The 16917-nt window shown below is 39.2% G+C and overlaps 1 protein-coding gene across 2 annotated transcripts in view; it reads left to right on the top strand.

Annotated features, from left to right (window-relative positions):
* Positions 1–16522, top strand: part of LOC132372176 (gamma-interferon-inducible protein 16-like) — a 52487-nt gene extending 35965 nt beyond the window's left edge. For both annotated transcript variants that reach the window (XM_059934367.1, XM_059934365.1), the window contains one exon: positions 16209–16522. In XM_059934367.1, the coding sequence (XP_059790350.1) occupies positions 16209–16271 (63 nt within the window). In that variant the 3' untranslated portion in view covers positions 16272–16522. The remainder of the gene's footprint in view (positions 1–16208) is intronic.
* Positions 16523–16917: the final 395 nt, after the last annotated feature.

Below are 16917 nucleotides of genomic sequence, written 5' to 3'. Positions count from 1 at the left end.
TGGCCTCTCCTGTTGCTGAGCACAGGCTCCAGACGTGCAGGCTCAGTAGTTGTGGCTCACGGGCCCAGCTGCTCCGCGGCATGTGGGATCCTCCCAGACCAGGGCGTGAACCCGTGTCCCCTGCATTAGCAGGCAGACTCCCAACCACTGCGCCACCAGGGAAGCCCATGTGTTTGTATTTTTTACAGATCTTTTTCTGTAATTGATATCTAGTCTCATAGCGTTGTGGTCGGAAAAGATACTTGATACGATTTCAATTTTCTTAAATTTACCAAGGCTTGATTTGTGACCCAAGATATGATCTATCCTGGAGAATGTTCCATGAGCACCTGAGAAAAATGTGTATTCTGTTGTTTTTGGGTGGAATGTCCTATAAATATCAATTAAGTCCATCTTGTTTAATGTATCATTTAAAGCTTGTGTTTCCTTATTTATTTTCATTTTGGATGATCTGTCCATTGGTGAAAGTGGGGTGTTAAAGTCCCCTACTATGATTGTGTTACTGTTGATTTCCCCTTTTACGGCTGTTAGTATTTGCCTTATGTATTGAGGTGCTCCTATGTTGGGTGCATAAATATTTACAATTGTTATACCTTCCTCTTGGATTGATCCCTTGATCATTATATAGTGTCCTTTTTTATCTCTTGTAATAGTCTTTATTTTAAAGTCTATTTTGTCTGATATGAGAATTGCTACTCCAGCTTTCTTTTGATTTCCATTTGAATGGAATATCTTTTTCCATCCCCTCACTTTCAGTCTGTATGTGTCTCTAGGTCTGAAGTGGGTCTCTTGCAGACAGCATATATATGGGTCTTGTTTTTGTATCCATTCAGCCAGTCTGTGTCTTTTGGTGGGAGCATTTAATCCATTTACATTTAAGGTAATTATCGATATGTATGTTCCTATTCCCATTTTCTTAAATGTTTTGGGTTTGTTATTGTAGGTGTTTTCCTTCTCTTGTGTTTCTTGCCTAGAGAAGTTCCTTTAGCATTTGTTGTAAAGCTGGTTTGGTGGTGCTGAACTCTCTCAGCTTTTGCTTGTCTGTAAAGGTTTTAATTTCTCCATCACATCTGAATGAGATCCTTGCTGGGTAGAGTAATCTTGGTTGTAGGTTTTTCTCCTTCATCACTTTAAGTATATCCTGCCACTCCCTTCTGGCTTGCAGAGTTTCTGCTGAAAGATCAGCTGTTAACCTTATGGGGATTCCCTTGTGTGTTATTTGTTGTTTTTCCCTTGCTGCTTTTAATATGTTTTCTTTATATTTAATTTTTGATAGTTTGATTAATATGTGTCTTGGCATGTTTCTCCTTGGATTTATCCTGTATGGAGTCTCTCTGTGCTTCCAGGACTTGATTAACTATTTCCTTTCCCATATTAGGGAAGTTTTCAACTAAAATCTCTTCAAATATTTTCTCAGTCCCTTTCTTTTTCTCTTCTTCTTCTGGGACCCCTATAATTCGAATGTTGGTGTGTTTAATATTGTCCCAGAGGTCTCTGAGACTGTCCTCAGTTCTTTTCATTCTTTTTTCTTTATTCTGCTCTACAGTAGTTATTTCCACTATTTTATCTTCCAGGTCACTTATCTGTTCTTCTGCCTCAGTTATTCTGCTATTGATCCCGTCTAGAGTACTTTTAATTTCATTTATTGTGTTTTTCATTGTTGCTTGGTTCCTCTTTAGTTCTTCTAGGTCCTTGTTAAACGTTTCTTATATTTTCTTCATTCTATTTCCAAGATTTTGGATCATCTTTACTATCATTATTCTGAATTCTTTTTCAGGTAGACTGCCTATTTCCTCTTCATTTGTTAGGTCTGGTGTGTTTTGACCCTGCTCCTTCATCTGCTGTGTGTTTTTCTGTCTTCTCATTTTGCTTGTCTTACTGTGTTTGGAGTCTCCTTTTCACAGGCTGCAGGTTCGTAGTTCCCATTGTTTTTGGTATCTGTCCCCAGTGGCTAAGGTTGGTTCAGTGGGTTGTGTAGGCTTCCTGGTGGAGGGGACTAATACCTGTGTTCTGGTGGATGAGACTGGATCTTGTCTTTCTGGTGGGCAGGTCCACGTCTGGTGGTGTGTTTTGGGGTGTCTGTCGCCTTATTATGATTTTAGGCAGCCTCTCTGCTAATGGATGGGGCTGTGTTCCTGTCTTGCTAGTTGTTTGGCATATGGTGTCCAGCACTGTAGCTTGCTGGTCATTGAGTGAAGCTGGGTCTTGATGTTGAGATGGAGATCTCTGAGAGATTTTTGCCATTTGGTATTATGTGGAGCTGAGAGGTCTCTTGTGGACCAGTGTCCTGAAGTTGGCTCTCCCACCTCAGAAGCACAGCCCTGATGCCTGGCTGGAGCACCAAGATCCTTTCATCCACACGGCTCAGAATAAAAGGGAGAAAAAATAGAAAGAAAGAGGATAAGATAAAATAAAATAAAATAAAGTAAAGCTATTATAATAAAAAATAAGAAAAAAATTATTAAGAAAAAATTTATTAAGAAAATTTTTTTAAAATTTTTTAAAATAAATTTATTAATTTTTTATAATAAAAAATAAGAAAAAAAAATTAAGAAAAATTTTTTTTTAATTTTTTAAAATAAATAATATGAAAAAACTTATTAAGAAAAAATTTTTTTTAATTTTTAAAAATAGAAAATAAGGAAAAAATTATTAAGAAAAAAAATTTTTTAAGTAAAAAAAAAAAAAAAAAACGGACAGACTGATCCCTAGGACAAATGGTGAAAGCAAAGCTATACAGACAAAATCTCACCCAGAAAAATACACATATACACTCACAAAAAAAGGAAAAGGGGAAAAATTAATATATCCTGCTCCCAAAGTCCTCCTCCTGAATTTGGGATGATTCGTTGTCTATTTAGTTATTCAACAGATGCAGATACATCAAGTTGTTTGTGGAGCTTTAATCCACTGCTTCTGAGGCTGCTGGGAGAAATTTCCCTTTCTCTTCTTTGTTCGCACAGCTCCCGGGGTTCAGCTTTGAGTTTGGACCCGCCTCTGCGTGTAGGTCGCCTGAGGGCGTCTGTTCTTCGCTCACACAGGACGGGGTTAAAGGAGCAGCTGCTTTGGGGGCTCTGGCTCACTCAGGCATGGGGGGAGGGAAGGGTACAGATGCGGGGCGAGCCTCCGGGGACAGAGGCCGGCATGACGTTGCAGCAGCCTGAGGCGCGCCGTGCGTTCTCCTGGGGAAGTTGTCCCCGGATCACGGGAGCCTGGCCGTGGTGGGTTGCACAGGCTCCTGGGAGGGGTGGTGTGGATAGTGACCTGTGCTCGCACACAGGCTTCTTGGTGGGGGCAGCAGCAGCCTTAACATCTCATGCCCGTCTCTCGGATCCGTGCTGATAGCTGCGGCTCACGCCCGTCTCTGGAGCTCGTTTAGGTGGCGCTCTGAATCCCCTCTCCTCACGCACCGCGAAACAAAGAGGCAAGAAAAAGTCTCTTGCCTCTTCGGCGGCTGCAGACTTTTTCTCGGGCTCCCTCCCGGCTAGCTGTGTTGCGCTAACCCCTTCAGGCTGTGTTCAAGCAGCCAACCCCAGTCCTCTCCCTGCAATCCGACCGAAGCCCGAGCCTCAGCTCCCAACCCCCGCCCACCCTTGTGGGTGAGCAGAGAAGCCTCTTGGGCTGGTGAGTGCTGCTCGGCGCCGAGCCTCTGTGCAGGAATCTCTCCGCTTTGCCCTCTGCACCCCTGTGGCTGTGCTCTCCTCCGTGGCTCTGAAGCTTCCCCCCTCTGCCACCTGCAGTCTCCACCCGCAAAGGGGCTTCCTAGTGTGTGGAAACCTTTCCTGCTTCACAGCTCCCTCCCACTGGTGCAGGTCCCGTCCCTATTCTTTTGTCTGTTATTTCTTTTTTCTTTTCCCCTACCCAAGTACGTGGGGAGTTTCTTGCCTTTTGGGAGGTCTGACATCTTCTGCCAGCATTCAGTGGGTGTTCTGTAGGAGCAGTTCCACGTGTAGATGTATTTCTAATGTATCTGTGGGAAGAAAGGTGATCTCCGTGTCTTACTCTTCTGCCATCTTGCCCAGACCCCCCATGTCTCTTTTTGAATTATGGTTTTCTCAGGGCATACACCCAGTAGTGGGATTGCTGGGTCATATGGTAACTCTATTTTTAGCTTTTTAAGGAACCTCCATGCTGTTCTGCATAGTGGCTGCACCAATTTACATTCCCAACAAGAGTGTAAGGAAGGTTTCTTTTTCTCCACACCCTCTCCAACATTTGTTACTTGTAACTTTTTTTTCTTTACATTATCTCATTTAATCCACATAGTATCTTTTTTTTAAATATATTTTTATTGGAGTATAATTGCTTTACAATACTGTGTTAGTTTCTATTGTACACCATAGTGAATCAGCCATATGCATATATGTCCTTCCCTCTTGAGCCTCCCTCCCATCCACCCTATCCCACCCCTCTAGGTCATCATCCTCTTTTCCATAGTGGTTGTATCAATTTACATTCTCACCAACAGTGCAGCAGGATTTCCTTTTCCCCACACCCTTTCCAGCATTTATTGTTTCTAGATTTTTTGATAATGGCCATTCTGACCGGTGTGAGGTGATACCTCATTGTAGTTTTGATTTGCATTTCTCTAATAATTAGTGATGTTGAGCATCTTTTCATGTGCCTCTTGGCCATCTGTATGTCTTCCTTGGTGAAATGTCAATTTAGGTCTTCTGCCCATTTTTTAATTGGATTGTTTGTTTTTTTTTATATTGATCTCCATGAGCTGTTTGCATATTTTGGAGATTAACCCTTTGTCTGTTGTTTCATTTGCAAATATTTTCTCCCATTCTGAGGGTTGTCTTTTTGTCTTGTTTATGGTTTCCTTTGCTGTGCATAAGCTTTTAAGTTTAATTAAGTCCCATTTGTTTATTTTTGGTTTTTTTCTATTACTCTAGGAGGTGGGACAAAAAAGATCTTGCTGTGGTTTTTGTCAAAGAGTGTTTTTCCTATGTTTTCCTCTAAGAGATTTATAGTGTCTGGTCTTACATTTATGTCTTTAATCCATTTGGAGTTTATTTTTGTGTATGGTGTTAGGTAGTGCTCTAATTTCATTCTTTTACATGTAGTTGTCCAGTTTTCCCAGCACCACTTATTGAAGAGGCTGTCTTTTCTCCATTGTATGTTCTTGTTTCCTTTGTTGTAACTTAGGTGACCATATGTGCGTGAGTTTATCTCTGGGCATTCTATCCTGTACGATTGATCTATATTTCTGTTTTTGTGCCAGTACCATACTGTCTTGATTACTGTAGCTTTGTGGTATAGTTTGAAGTCAGGGAGTCTGATTCCTCCAACCCCATTTTTCTTTCTCAAGATTGCTTTGGCAATTCAGGGTCTTTTGTGTTTCCTTACAACTTGTAAAACTTTTTGTTCTAATTCTGTGAAGAATGCCATTGTAGTTTGATAGGGATTGCATTGAATCTGTGGATTGCTTTTGATTCTTCCAATCCAAGGACATGGTATATTTCTCCATCTGTTTATGTCATCTTTGATTTCTTTCATCAGTGTTTTTTTTTTTTTTTTTTTTTTAATTTTTATTTTTACTGATTTTTGGCCATGGTATTCTATTTATTTATTTATTTTTGGCTGTGTTGGGTCCTCGTTTCTGTGCGAGGGCTCTCTCCAGTTGCGGCGAGCGGGGGCCACTCTTCATCGCGGTGCGCGGGCCCCTCACTGTCGCGGCCTCTCTTGCTGCGGAGCACAGGCTCCAGACGCGCAGGCTCAGTAGTTGTGGCTCACGGGCCCAGTTGCTCCGCGGCATGTGGGATCCTCCCAGACCAGGGCTCGAACCCGTGTCCCCTGCATTGGCAGGCGGACTCTCAACCACTGCGCCACCAGGGAAGCCCTCATCAGTGTTTTATAGTTTCCTGAGTACAAGCCTTTCACCTCCTTATGCAGGTTTATTCCTAGGTACTTTATTCTTTCTGTTGCAATTGTAAATGATAGTGTTTCCTTAATTTCTCTTTCTGATTTTTCATTGTTGGTGTATAGGAATGCCAGAGATTTCTGTGCAGTAATTTCGTATCCTGCAACCTTACCAAATTCATTGATTAGTTCTATTAGTTTTCTGGTGACATCTTTAGGATTTTCTATGTATAGCATCATGTTATCTGCAAACAGTGACAGTTTTACTTCTTCTTTTCCAATTTGTATTCTTTTTCTTTCTTTTTCTTCTCTGATTGCCATGGCTAGGACTTCCAAAAATATGTTGAATAAGAGTGGCAAGAGTGGACATCCTTGTCTTGTTCCTGATCTTAGTGGAAATGCTTTCAGTTTTTCACCATTGAGTATGGTGCTTGCTGTGGGTTTGTCACATACGGCCTTTATTATATTGAGGTAGGTTCCCTCTATACCCATTTTCTGGAGGGTTTTTGTCATAAATAGGTGTTGAGTTTTGTCAAAAGCTTTTTCTGCATCTATTGAGATGTTCATATGGTTTTTATTCCTTAATTTGTTAATGTAGTGTATCACATTGATTGATTTGTGTATATTAAAGAATCCTTGCATCCCTGGGATGAATCCCACTTGACTGTGGTGTATGATCCTTTTAATGTGTTGCTATATTCTGTTTGCTAGTATTTTGTTCAGGATTTTTGCATCTATGTTCATCAGTGATATTGGCCTGTAATTTTCTTTTCTGGGGATATCTTTTTCTGGTTTTGGTATCAGGGTGATGGTGGCTTTCTAGAATGAATTTGGGAGTGTTTCTCCCTCTACAATTTTTAGAAGAGTTTGAGAAGGATCAGTGTTAGCTCTTCTCTAAATGTGTGATAGAATTCACCTGTGAAACCATCTGGTCCTGGACTTTTGTTTGTTGGAAGATTTTTAATTACGGTTTCAATTTCATTACTTGTGATAGGTATATTTTCTAATTCTTCCTGGTTCAGTCTTGGAAAATTGTACCTTTCCAAGAATTTGTCCATTTCTTTGTGGTTGTCCATTTTATTGGCATAAAGTTGTTTGTAGTAGTCTCTTATATTCCTTTGTATTTCTGCAGTGTCAGTTGTGATTTCTCCTTTTTCATTTCTAATTTTATTGATTTGCATACTCTCCCGTTTTTTTCTTGATGAGTCTGGCTAAGGGTTTATCAATTTTGTCTGTCTTCTCAAAGAACCAACTTTTAGTTTTATTGATCCTTGCTATTGTTTTCTTCATTTCTATTTCATTATTTCTGCTCTGATCTTTATGATTTCTTTCCTTCTACTGACTTTGGGTTTTCTTTGTTCTTTCTGTAGTTGTTTTAAGTGTATGGTTAGATTGTGTATTTGAGATTTTTCTTGTTTATTGAGGTGATATTGAATTGCTATAAACTTCCCTCTTAGAACTGCTTTTGCTGCGTCCCATAGGTTTTGGGTTGATGTGTTTTCATTGTCATTTGTTTCTATGTATTTTTAAATTTCTTCTTTGATTTCTTCAGTGGTCTCTTGGTTATTTAGTAGTGCACTGTTTAGCCTCCATGTATTTGTGTTTTTTCAGTTTTTTTTTCCTGTAATTGATTTCCAATCTCATAGTGTTGTAGTCAGAAAAGATGCTTGATACAATTTCAATTTTCTTAAATTTTCCGAGGTTTGATTTGTGTCCAAAGATGTGATGTATCCTGGAGAATGTTTCGTGTGCACTTGAGAAGAAAGTGTATTCTGCCACTTTTGGGTGGAATGGTCTGTAAATATCAATTAAATCTATCTGGTCTATTGTGTCATTTAAAGCTTGTGTTTCCTTATTTATTTTTTGTTTGGATGATATGTACATTGGTGTAAGTGTGGTGTTAAAGTCCCCTACTATTATTGTGTTACGGTCGATTTCTCCTTTCATGGTTGTTAGCATTTGCCTTATATATTGAGGTGCTCCTATGTTGGGTTCATAAACATTTATAATTGTTATATGTTCTTCTTGGATTGACCCTTTGATCATTATGTAGTGTCCTTCCTTATCTCATGTAACAGTCTTTATTTTAAAGTCTATTTTATTTGATAGAGTATTGCTACTCCAGCTTTCTTTTGATTTCCATTTTCATGGAATATCTTTTTCCATCCCTTCACTTTCAGTATGTATGTGTCCCTAGGTCTTAAGTGGGTCTCTTGTAGACAGCATATATATGGGTCTTATTTTTGTATCCATTCAGCCAGTGTGTGTCTTTTGGTTGGGACATTTAATACATTTACATTGAAAGTTATTATTGATATATATGCTCCTATTACCATTTTTAAAAATTGTTTTGGCTTTGTTTTCGTGGGTCTTTTTCTTCTCTTGTTTTTCCCACCTAGAGAAGTTTCTTTAGCATTTGTTGTAAAGCTGGTTTGGTGGTGCTGAATTCTCTTAGCTTTTGCTTGTCTGAAAAACTTTTGATTTCTCATTAAATCTGAATGAGATCCTTGCTGGGTAGAGTAATACTGGTTGTAGGTTTTTCTCTTTCATCACTTTAAGTATATCCTGCCACTCCCTTCTGGCCAGCAGAGTTTCTGCTGAAAAATCTGCTTATGGGTATTCCTTTGTATATTATCTTTGCTTTTCCCTTTCTGCTTTTAATATTTTTTCTTTGAATTTAATTTTTGTTAGTTTGATTAATATGAGTCTTGCCATGTTTCTCCTTGGGTTTATCCTGTATGGGACTCTCTGTGCTTCCTGGACTTGGATGACTATTTCCTTTCACATGTTAGGGAAGTTTTTGACTATAATCTCTCCAAATATTTTCTCAGACCCTTTCTTTTTCTCTTCTTCTTCTGGGACCCCTATAATGCAAATGTTGGTCCATTTAGTGTTGTCCCAGAGGTCTCTGAGATAGTCTTCAATTCTTTTCATTTTTTTTTTCTTTATTATGCTCCTCAGCAGTTATTTCCACCATTTTGTCTTCCAGCTCACTTATTCGTTCTTCTGCCTCAGTTATTCTGTTATTGATTCCTTCTAGTGAATTTTTCATTTCAGTTATTGTGTTGTTCATCTCTCTTTGTTTGTTCTTTATTTCTTCTAGATCTTTGTTAAACATTTCTTGTATTTTCCCAATCCGTGCCTCCATTCTATTTCCAAGATTCTGCATCATCTTTGCTATCATTACTCTGAATTCTTTTTCAGGTAAATTGCATGTTTTCTCTTCATTTATTTGGTGTTGTAGGTTTTTTACCTTGCTTCTTCATCTGTGACATATTTTTTTGCCATCTCACTTTTTTTTTTTTTTTTATTAATTAGTTGGGTGGTGTTCCTGTCTTACTTGCTATTTGGCCTGAGGCTTCCAAAGCTGGAGTTTGTAGGCTATTGGGTAGAACTGGGTCTTGGTGCTGAGTTGAGGACCTCTGTGAGACCTCAGTTTGATGAATATCCCCTGGGGTCTGAGATTCTCTGTTAGTCCAGTGGTTTGGACTTGGAAGTCCCACTGCAGGAGCTTCTGCCCGACCCCTGGCTCATAAACCAAGGTCCTGCAAGCCGTGTGGGGTGGCAAAAAAAAAAAAAAAGAGAGAGAGAACAATAACAAGGTAAAAAATAAAATTGGACTAGGAAACTAACAGATATGTTAGAAAGAACATAAAAATAAAAATATAAATGAATTATCAACTGGAAGGTACAACAGTACCACAATAGTAAAAAAGAGGAAGAGGGAAAAAAAAAAAAGGAAAAAAAAGAAAAAAAAAAAGGTGGAAAAGGTCTTGACTGTGGAGGGTGGGGCCTAAGCAAGGGCAAGGTTTGGGCAGTGGGCAGGGCCTATGCTTAGGACCCACAGTGCTGGAAAAGGCTCTGGGGGCAGTGGGGGGTGGGGACTAGGCTCAATGGAACAGAGGTCTCAGAGCACAGGGGACCTCACCTGGGAGCCCAGCGGGCTTCCTGGGCTCGAGTGGGCGGGGCAAACGCCCTCCTCTCCTCTCCTGCTCCTCCCTCCCAGAGGGCCCCTCCTGCCTGCCTCTCCTGATCTCCCTGACCTCCCTCCTATGCCCCCAAGGACCCACGTGGCCTGGAGGGGCCTTTGGAGGGCAGGGCATTGGCCTGGGAGCTCAGCAGGCTCCCTGGGCCTGAGTGGGTGGGGCAATCGCCCTCCATTCCTCTCCAGCTCCTCCTCCCAGAGGACCCCTCCCACCTGCCTCTCCTGATCTCCCTAGCCTCAGGGGTGCCGATCCTGTCTGGCCACCCCCTTCAGTCCCCCCACATCCTACCCATTCATTTCAGGGTTCCTCCGTCTCTTTGGGCATCAGGGTCCTCCACCAGCAGCAGGCAGGCTCCCTAGTTGTGGGGAGATGGTAACTTGGTGTCTTCCCATACTGCCATCTTGACTCCGCCCCCTTGTAGTCTTTTTAATGATTGCCATTCTGACTGGTGTGAGGTTACACTTCATTGTAGTTTTGATTTGCATTTCTCTAATACTTAGCAATATTGAGCATCTTTTTATGAGTTTGTTGGCCATCTATATGTCTTCTTTAGAGAAATGTATATTTAGATTCTCTGCCCATTTTTTGATTGGGTTTGTTATTTTGATATTAAGCTGTATGAGCTGTTTGTGTATTTTGGAAATTAATCCCTTGCTGGTAGCATCATTTGCAAATATTTTCTCTGAGGCCATAGGTTGTCTTTTCGTTTTGTTTATGGTTTCCTTTGCTATGCAAAACTTTAAGTTTATTTAGGTCCCATTTGGTTATTTTTGTTTTCATTTCCATTACTCTAGGAGACTGATCCAAAAAAAATATTGCTGCAATTTATTTCAAAGAGTGTTCTGCCTATGTTTGTGATAGGTGTTTTATAGTATCCAGTTTTACATTTAGGTCCTTAATCCATTCTGAGTTTATTTTTGTATATGGTGTTAGAGAATGTTCTAATTTGATTCTTTTAGATGTAGCTGTCCAGTTTTCCCAGCACCACTTATTGAACAGACTGTCTTTTCTCCATTGTATATTCTTGCCTCCTTTGTCATCGATTAATTGACCATAAGTGTGTGGGTTTATTTCTGGGCTTTCTATCCTGTTCCATTGATCTATATGTCTGTTTCTATGGCAGCACCATACTGTTTTGATTATTGTAGCTTTGTAGTAGTCTGAAGTCAGGGAGCGTGATTCCTCCAGCTCCATTCTTCTTTCTCAAGATTGTTTTGGCTATTTGGAGTCTTTTGTGTTTCTATACAAATTAAAAAAAAATTTTTCCAGTTCTTTGAAAAATGCTATTGGTAATTTGATAGGGATTGCATTGAATCTGTTGATTGCCTTAGGTAGTATGGTCATTTTAACAATATTGATTCTTCCAATCCAAGAACATGATATACCTTTCCATCTGTTTGTGTCATCTTCAATTTCTTTCATCAGCATCTTATAGTTTTCATTTAAGGGTATTTTTAATCATATTGAAGAGAGAAACTTCAGAGAGGCTATCAAAGGATATGATATCTAAGCTAAATATTGTAGAATTGTTTGAATTTTCAGACCAGGTAGATTATTTAGTAAATTTGGACTTCCTTAAGGCAGATTTGTTTCAAATACTGGCTCTGTCATTTGCTAGGTGACTAATAACTTAAATACTAGGAACCTCTGATTCATCATCTATAGAATGGAAGAAATACCTTTTATCCCAGAGGATAGTTAACAGAACTCATTTTGATCTAAATGATCAAGGATGCCCCTGAGCATTTCAGAACACAAAGTTACCTGCCTTTAATGAGATACACATACTTGTCTACAACAGAGGTGTTTGGTCCTACAGGGCAAATTCCATGGTCTTTGTCAAACTCACATATACACATTCATGTGGGATGGATTCCTGGAACACTAACAAAAGTTAATACAGCCATACCTTGTTTTATTGCACACTTCACTTTCACTTTCTTGTGCTTTCCAGATATTGCTTTTTTTTTTTTTTACAAAATGAGAAATTGAGGGTTTGTAGCAATCCTGTGTAGAGCAAGTCTCCTGGTGCCATTTTTCCAAAACATTTGTCACTTTGAGTCTCTGTGTCATGTTTGGCAAGTCTCATGATATTTCAGGCTTTTTCATTATTCTTATATTTGTCATGGTGATCTGTGATAAGTGATGTTACTATTGAAATCATTTGGAGTGCCATGAACCGCACACCCATATAAAATGGCGAATTTCTTTGATCAAGTTGTGAATGCACAGAAAAGCATTTTAAAGGAATTTTAAAATGTTACACCAGTGAACCTATGAATAACAAAGCAAAACAGCCTTATTTTTGATATGGAAAAAGTTTTAGTGGTCTGGATAGAAGGTCAAACCAGCTACAATAGTCCCAGAGTAAGGCCCTAACACTTTTCAATTCTGTGAAGGCTGAGAGACATGAGAAATCTGCGGAAGAAAAGTTTGAAGTTAGCAGAAGTTGGTTCATGAGGTTTAAGAAGCCATCTCTATAACATAAAATACAAGGTGAAGCAGCGAGTGCTGCTGATGTAGAAGCTGCAGCTAAGTTATACAGAAGATCTAGCAGAGACGACTGATAAATGTTGCTACACTCAACAACAGATTTTCACTGAAGATGAAACAGCCTTATATTGGAAGAAGATGCCATCTAGGACTTCCATAGCTAGAGAGGAGAAGTCAGTGCACGGCTTTAAAGCTTTAAAGGATGGACTGAATCTCCTGTTATAGGCTAATGCAGCTGGTGACTAAGTTGAAATCAGTGTTCACTGACCACTCTGAAAATCTGAGGGCCTTTAAGATTGCTAAATCTACTCTGCCTCTGCTCTTGTAAATGGCACAATAAAGCCTGGATGACAGTGCATCTGTTTACAACATGGTTTACTGAATATTTTAAGCCCACTGTTGAGACCTACTGCTCAGAAAAAAAAAAAAAAAAAAAAAGATTCCTTTTAAAATATTACTGCTCATTGACAATGCACCTGATCACCTAAGAGCACTGATGGAGACGTACAACGAGATTAATGTTGTTATCATGCTAACACAAGATCCATTCTGCAGCCCAGGGATTATTATTTAAGAAATACATTTCACAAGGCTATAGCTGCAATAGATATGATTCTTCTGATGGATCAGGGCAAAGTCAAATAAAAACCTTCTGGAAAGGATTCACCATTCTAGATGTCATTAAGAACATTCCTATTTCATGGGAAGAGGTCAACATACCAACATGAATGAGAGTTTGAAGGAAATTTGAAGGAAGTTTGATTCCAACCCTCATGGATGATTTTGAAAGGTTCATGACTTCAGTGGAGGAAGTAACTGTAGATATGGTAGATATAGCAAATGAACTAGAATTAGAAGTGGAGCCTGAAGATGTTACTGAATTGCTGCAATCTCATGATGAAACTTCAACGTATAATGTGTTGCTTCTTATGGGTGAGCAAAAAAAAATGGCTTCTTAAGATGGAATCTGCTCCTGATGATGCTGCTGTGAATACTGTTGAAATGACAACAAAGGATTTAGAATATTACACAAACTTAGTTGATATAGCTGTGGCAGGGTTTGAGAAGTTTGGTTCCAATACTGAAAGAAGTTCTACTGTGTGTAAAATGCTATTGTCGGTGAGGAAAAAAAATTCTTCTACCCTCCTGGATTCTTCAGCTGGTCTAAGAATTAAATTGACAGGAGACAGATTAACAGAAGTAAAGCAAACAAAAGTTTAATAGCATGTATACATGGGAGAGACCCAGAAAAAGTGAGTAACTCACCAAGATGGCTGAAACCCTTACCTTAAATACCATCTTCAGTTAATGACAAAAGAGGATGTTGGGGGTAGTTGTTTGGGACTTCCACTGGGGAGAAAGACAATTCACATGAAGATGGAAAAACAAATATTTTGGTAAACAAATGTTTTCTGGGCATGCAGAGAGGATGGGACACAGAATGGACTCTGATCTCTGGGCCCTGCCAAGTTTTCCTCCACTACACCTAGCTCATATTCTTTGCAGATACCTCTGATGAGGCCTTTATTCTGGGAACAGCCCCTTTATCTAAATTCTTTATGCAGCTAAAAGGGAGGTGAAAAGAAAGACTTACAGACTCTTCTGTTTCTTAAAAATAATCAACATAAACTAATCCTCATGCCAGAAAGACATATTTTGGGGTGGCAAACTTTGTTCCCCTACACTATCAAACAGCAATGCATGCTATAGAGAGATTTTCCATGAAAGGAAGAGTCAATCAATCCAGCAGACTTCATCATTGTCTTATTTAAGAAATTGCTACCACCATGCCAACCTTCAGCAACCATCACCTTCATCAGTCGGCAGCCATCCATATCCAGGCAAGATCCTCCTCCATAAAAAAAAGATTAAGACTCACTGAAGATTCAGATGATGGTTAATGTCTTTTTAGCAATAAAGTATTTTTGATTCAGGTATGTACATTAATACATTAATTAATACATTAATTAATGCTATTGCAGTAATAGACTATAATATAGTATAAACATAAGTTTTCTATGCACTGAGGAAACAAATAAATTGTGTGCCATTTTATTGCAATATTCGCTTTATCACAGTGGTCTGGAACTGAACCCACAATATCTTCAAGGTATGCCTGCACTGGAATGCAAACAGATCAAATACAAAGGCTGACATATCAGGCACTCAGAAATGCACATGCTCTTTTTTTTTTTTTTTTACTTATTACAAACTTTAATTAAAGCCTATTCTCTAATCTGACATTTAAGTGAAATAGTAGATATAAAAAATGTCTTTACGATTGAGTGTTCTCCCCAAAATCTCTTTTGTGACTGAGGTTGTAAAAAACTCTCAAACTATAATTTTACTCCCTGCCGTTCATCATGATGGTGCTTTTAGCGCTCTCTGGATTTCTAGTCTGTGTATAGATGCCTATGTAGGAAAAAGGACATCAAACTTGGAGTAATTAATTGCAGTTAATCCCATAGGACCCAATCATTGCACAAAACATGTGGAATCAGCTAATGTCAAATTTGCTTATTACTGAAGATAGTCAATGTGGAACAGAGCTTGCTTGAGTGGATGATATGGATAATTTTGGACATGTGCTAAATATCTTACATAGATCTTCTCATTTAATTTTCAGAATAACCCTATGAAGTAGCTACTCTGATGATCCCCCCTTTTTTTAAAACATCTTTATTGGAGTATAATTGCTTTACAACGGTGTGTTAGTTTCTGCTTTATAACAAAGTGAATCAGCTATACATATACATATGACCCCATATCTCCTCCCTCTTGTGTCTCCCTCCCACCATCCCTATCCCACCCTTCTAGGTGGTCACAAAGCACCGAGCTGATCTCCCTGTGCTATGCGGCTTCTTCCCACTAGCTATCTATTTTACATTTGGTAGTATATATAAGTCCATGCCATTCTCTCACTTCTTCCCAGCTTACTCTTCCCCCTCCCCATGTCCTCAAGTCCATTCTCTATGTCTGCGTCTTTATTCCTGTCCTGCCCCTAGGTTCTTCAGAACCTTTTTTTTTTTTTTTTTTTAAGATTCCATATATATGTGTTAGCATACGGTATTTGTTTTTCTCTTTCTGACTTACTTCACTCTGTATGACAGTCTCCAGGTCCATCCATCTCACTACAAATGACTCAGTTTCATTTCTTTTAATGGCTGAGTAATATTCCATTGTATATATGTGCCACATCTTCTTTATCCATTCATCTGTTGATGGACACTTAGGTTGCTTCCATGTCCTGGCTATTGTAAACAGAGCTGCAATGAACATTGTGGTACATGTCTCTTTTTGAATTATGGTTTTCTCAGGGTATATGCCCAGTAGTGGGATTGCTGGGCCGTATGGTAGTTCTATTTTTAGTTTTTTAAGGAACCTCCATACTGTTCTCCATAGTGTACCAATTTACATTCCCACCAACATGCACATGCTCTTTGATCTTGCCATTATTCAGTCTCTCAATGAGATATCCCAATCCTTCATTCACAACATGGAGCCAGGAATAACTTTTGCCCCTTCCTTCCACCTTTCTTTCCAGTAAGAACTTTCCCTTCAACTCTTGGCATTGAGTACACCTGCTCCTTCCTCTCTCTTGTTCTCCAACAACTCCTGCCTGTCCACATGCACTCACGCTGGGTGTGAATGCATATCTCATTTCAGGGTCCCAACAAAGAATTGGGGGTGGTGACTCAAAAGACAAGAATTCACTAAAGAATATAGGTGAGAGTGGGAGAAGAGCCCCTCAGACGGGAAGAGAAAAAAGGATGCAGCCCATAGCAATGTGACACAGTGTGAGTGAAGGGAGAAATGTATAATCAGGGTCATCTCATTGTTTATCTTATCTCTTTCTTCTTCAAGGTCACCAAGGCCAGGAAAAGCAAGGAACAACCATTCAATCCTGAATCATATTTGGAAACCTGATTAGAGCTGTTCTTCTAAAAACCTGGATATCATTAATATTGATGTTTATGGAGCTAAGATCTAAGTACAGAAAAAAAAGTATATATGTATACATATGGTTGAAATACCACAATATATATAGTAGCCATTAATTCTTAGGAATGGGGTGTTTTTCATTTTTTTAATACTTTTCTGTACCATCTCAATGCCTAATTTTGCATCTATAACTTTTATAATTTGGAAAACATAATAAACATGATTTTTCCTAAAGACATGCCTTCGTAGGAGTCTAGTTCATTGCTTGAAAGCAAATCGTCTGTGGGCTGCAAATCAGATAGGGACACTTAAGACCCAAGCAATATTTGGATTTATACTTTGGTTGTGATCTTTACAGACTATAACTCTGGTCAAGAATGAACAGGTTGAACAAGCTGTGCCCTGCTCAAAGAAACCCAAGAAGAAGGCAGAGCAGCTGAAATCCAGTCTGTGCTTCAATTGCCAACCCCTATCCTAGGGTGGAGTTGCTTTAGTCCAAAACAATGATATCCTTTCAGAATTGATCTCCTGGAGGGGCCATAATTGGGTAATTTGTGTACCAAATAAGGCAGCTTCTGATGATTTGCATGAAGTCACTAGTGTATGTTGGAAGTAATTCTAGCCCTGTCTG

This window comes from Balaenoptera ricei, chromosome 1 (genome assembly GCF_028023285.1).
Source record: "Balaenoptera ricei isolate mBalRic1 chromosome 1, mBalRic1.hap2, whole genome shotgun sequence".
NCBI lineage: Eukaryota > Metazoa > Chordata > Mammalia > Artiodactyla > Balaenopteridae > Balaenoptera > Balaenoptera ricei.
The sequence above is the reverse complement of the archived record's forward strand: the minus strand, read 5'-3'. Positions and strand labels throughout refer to the sequence as shown.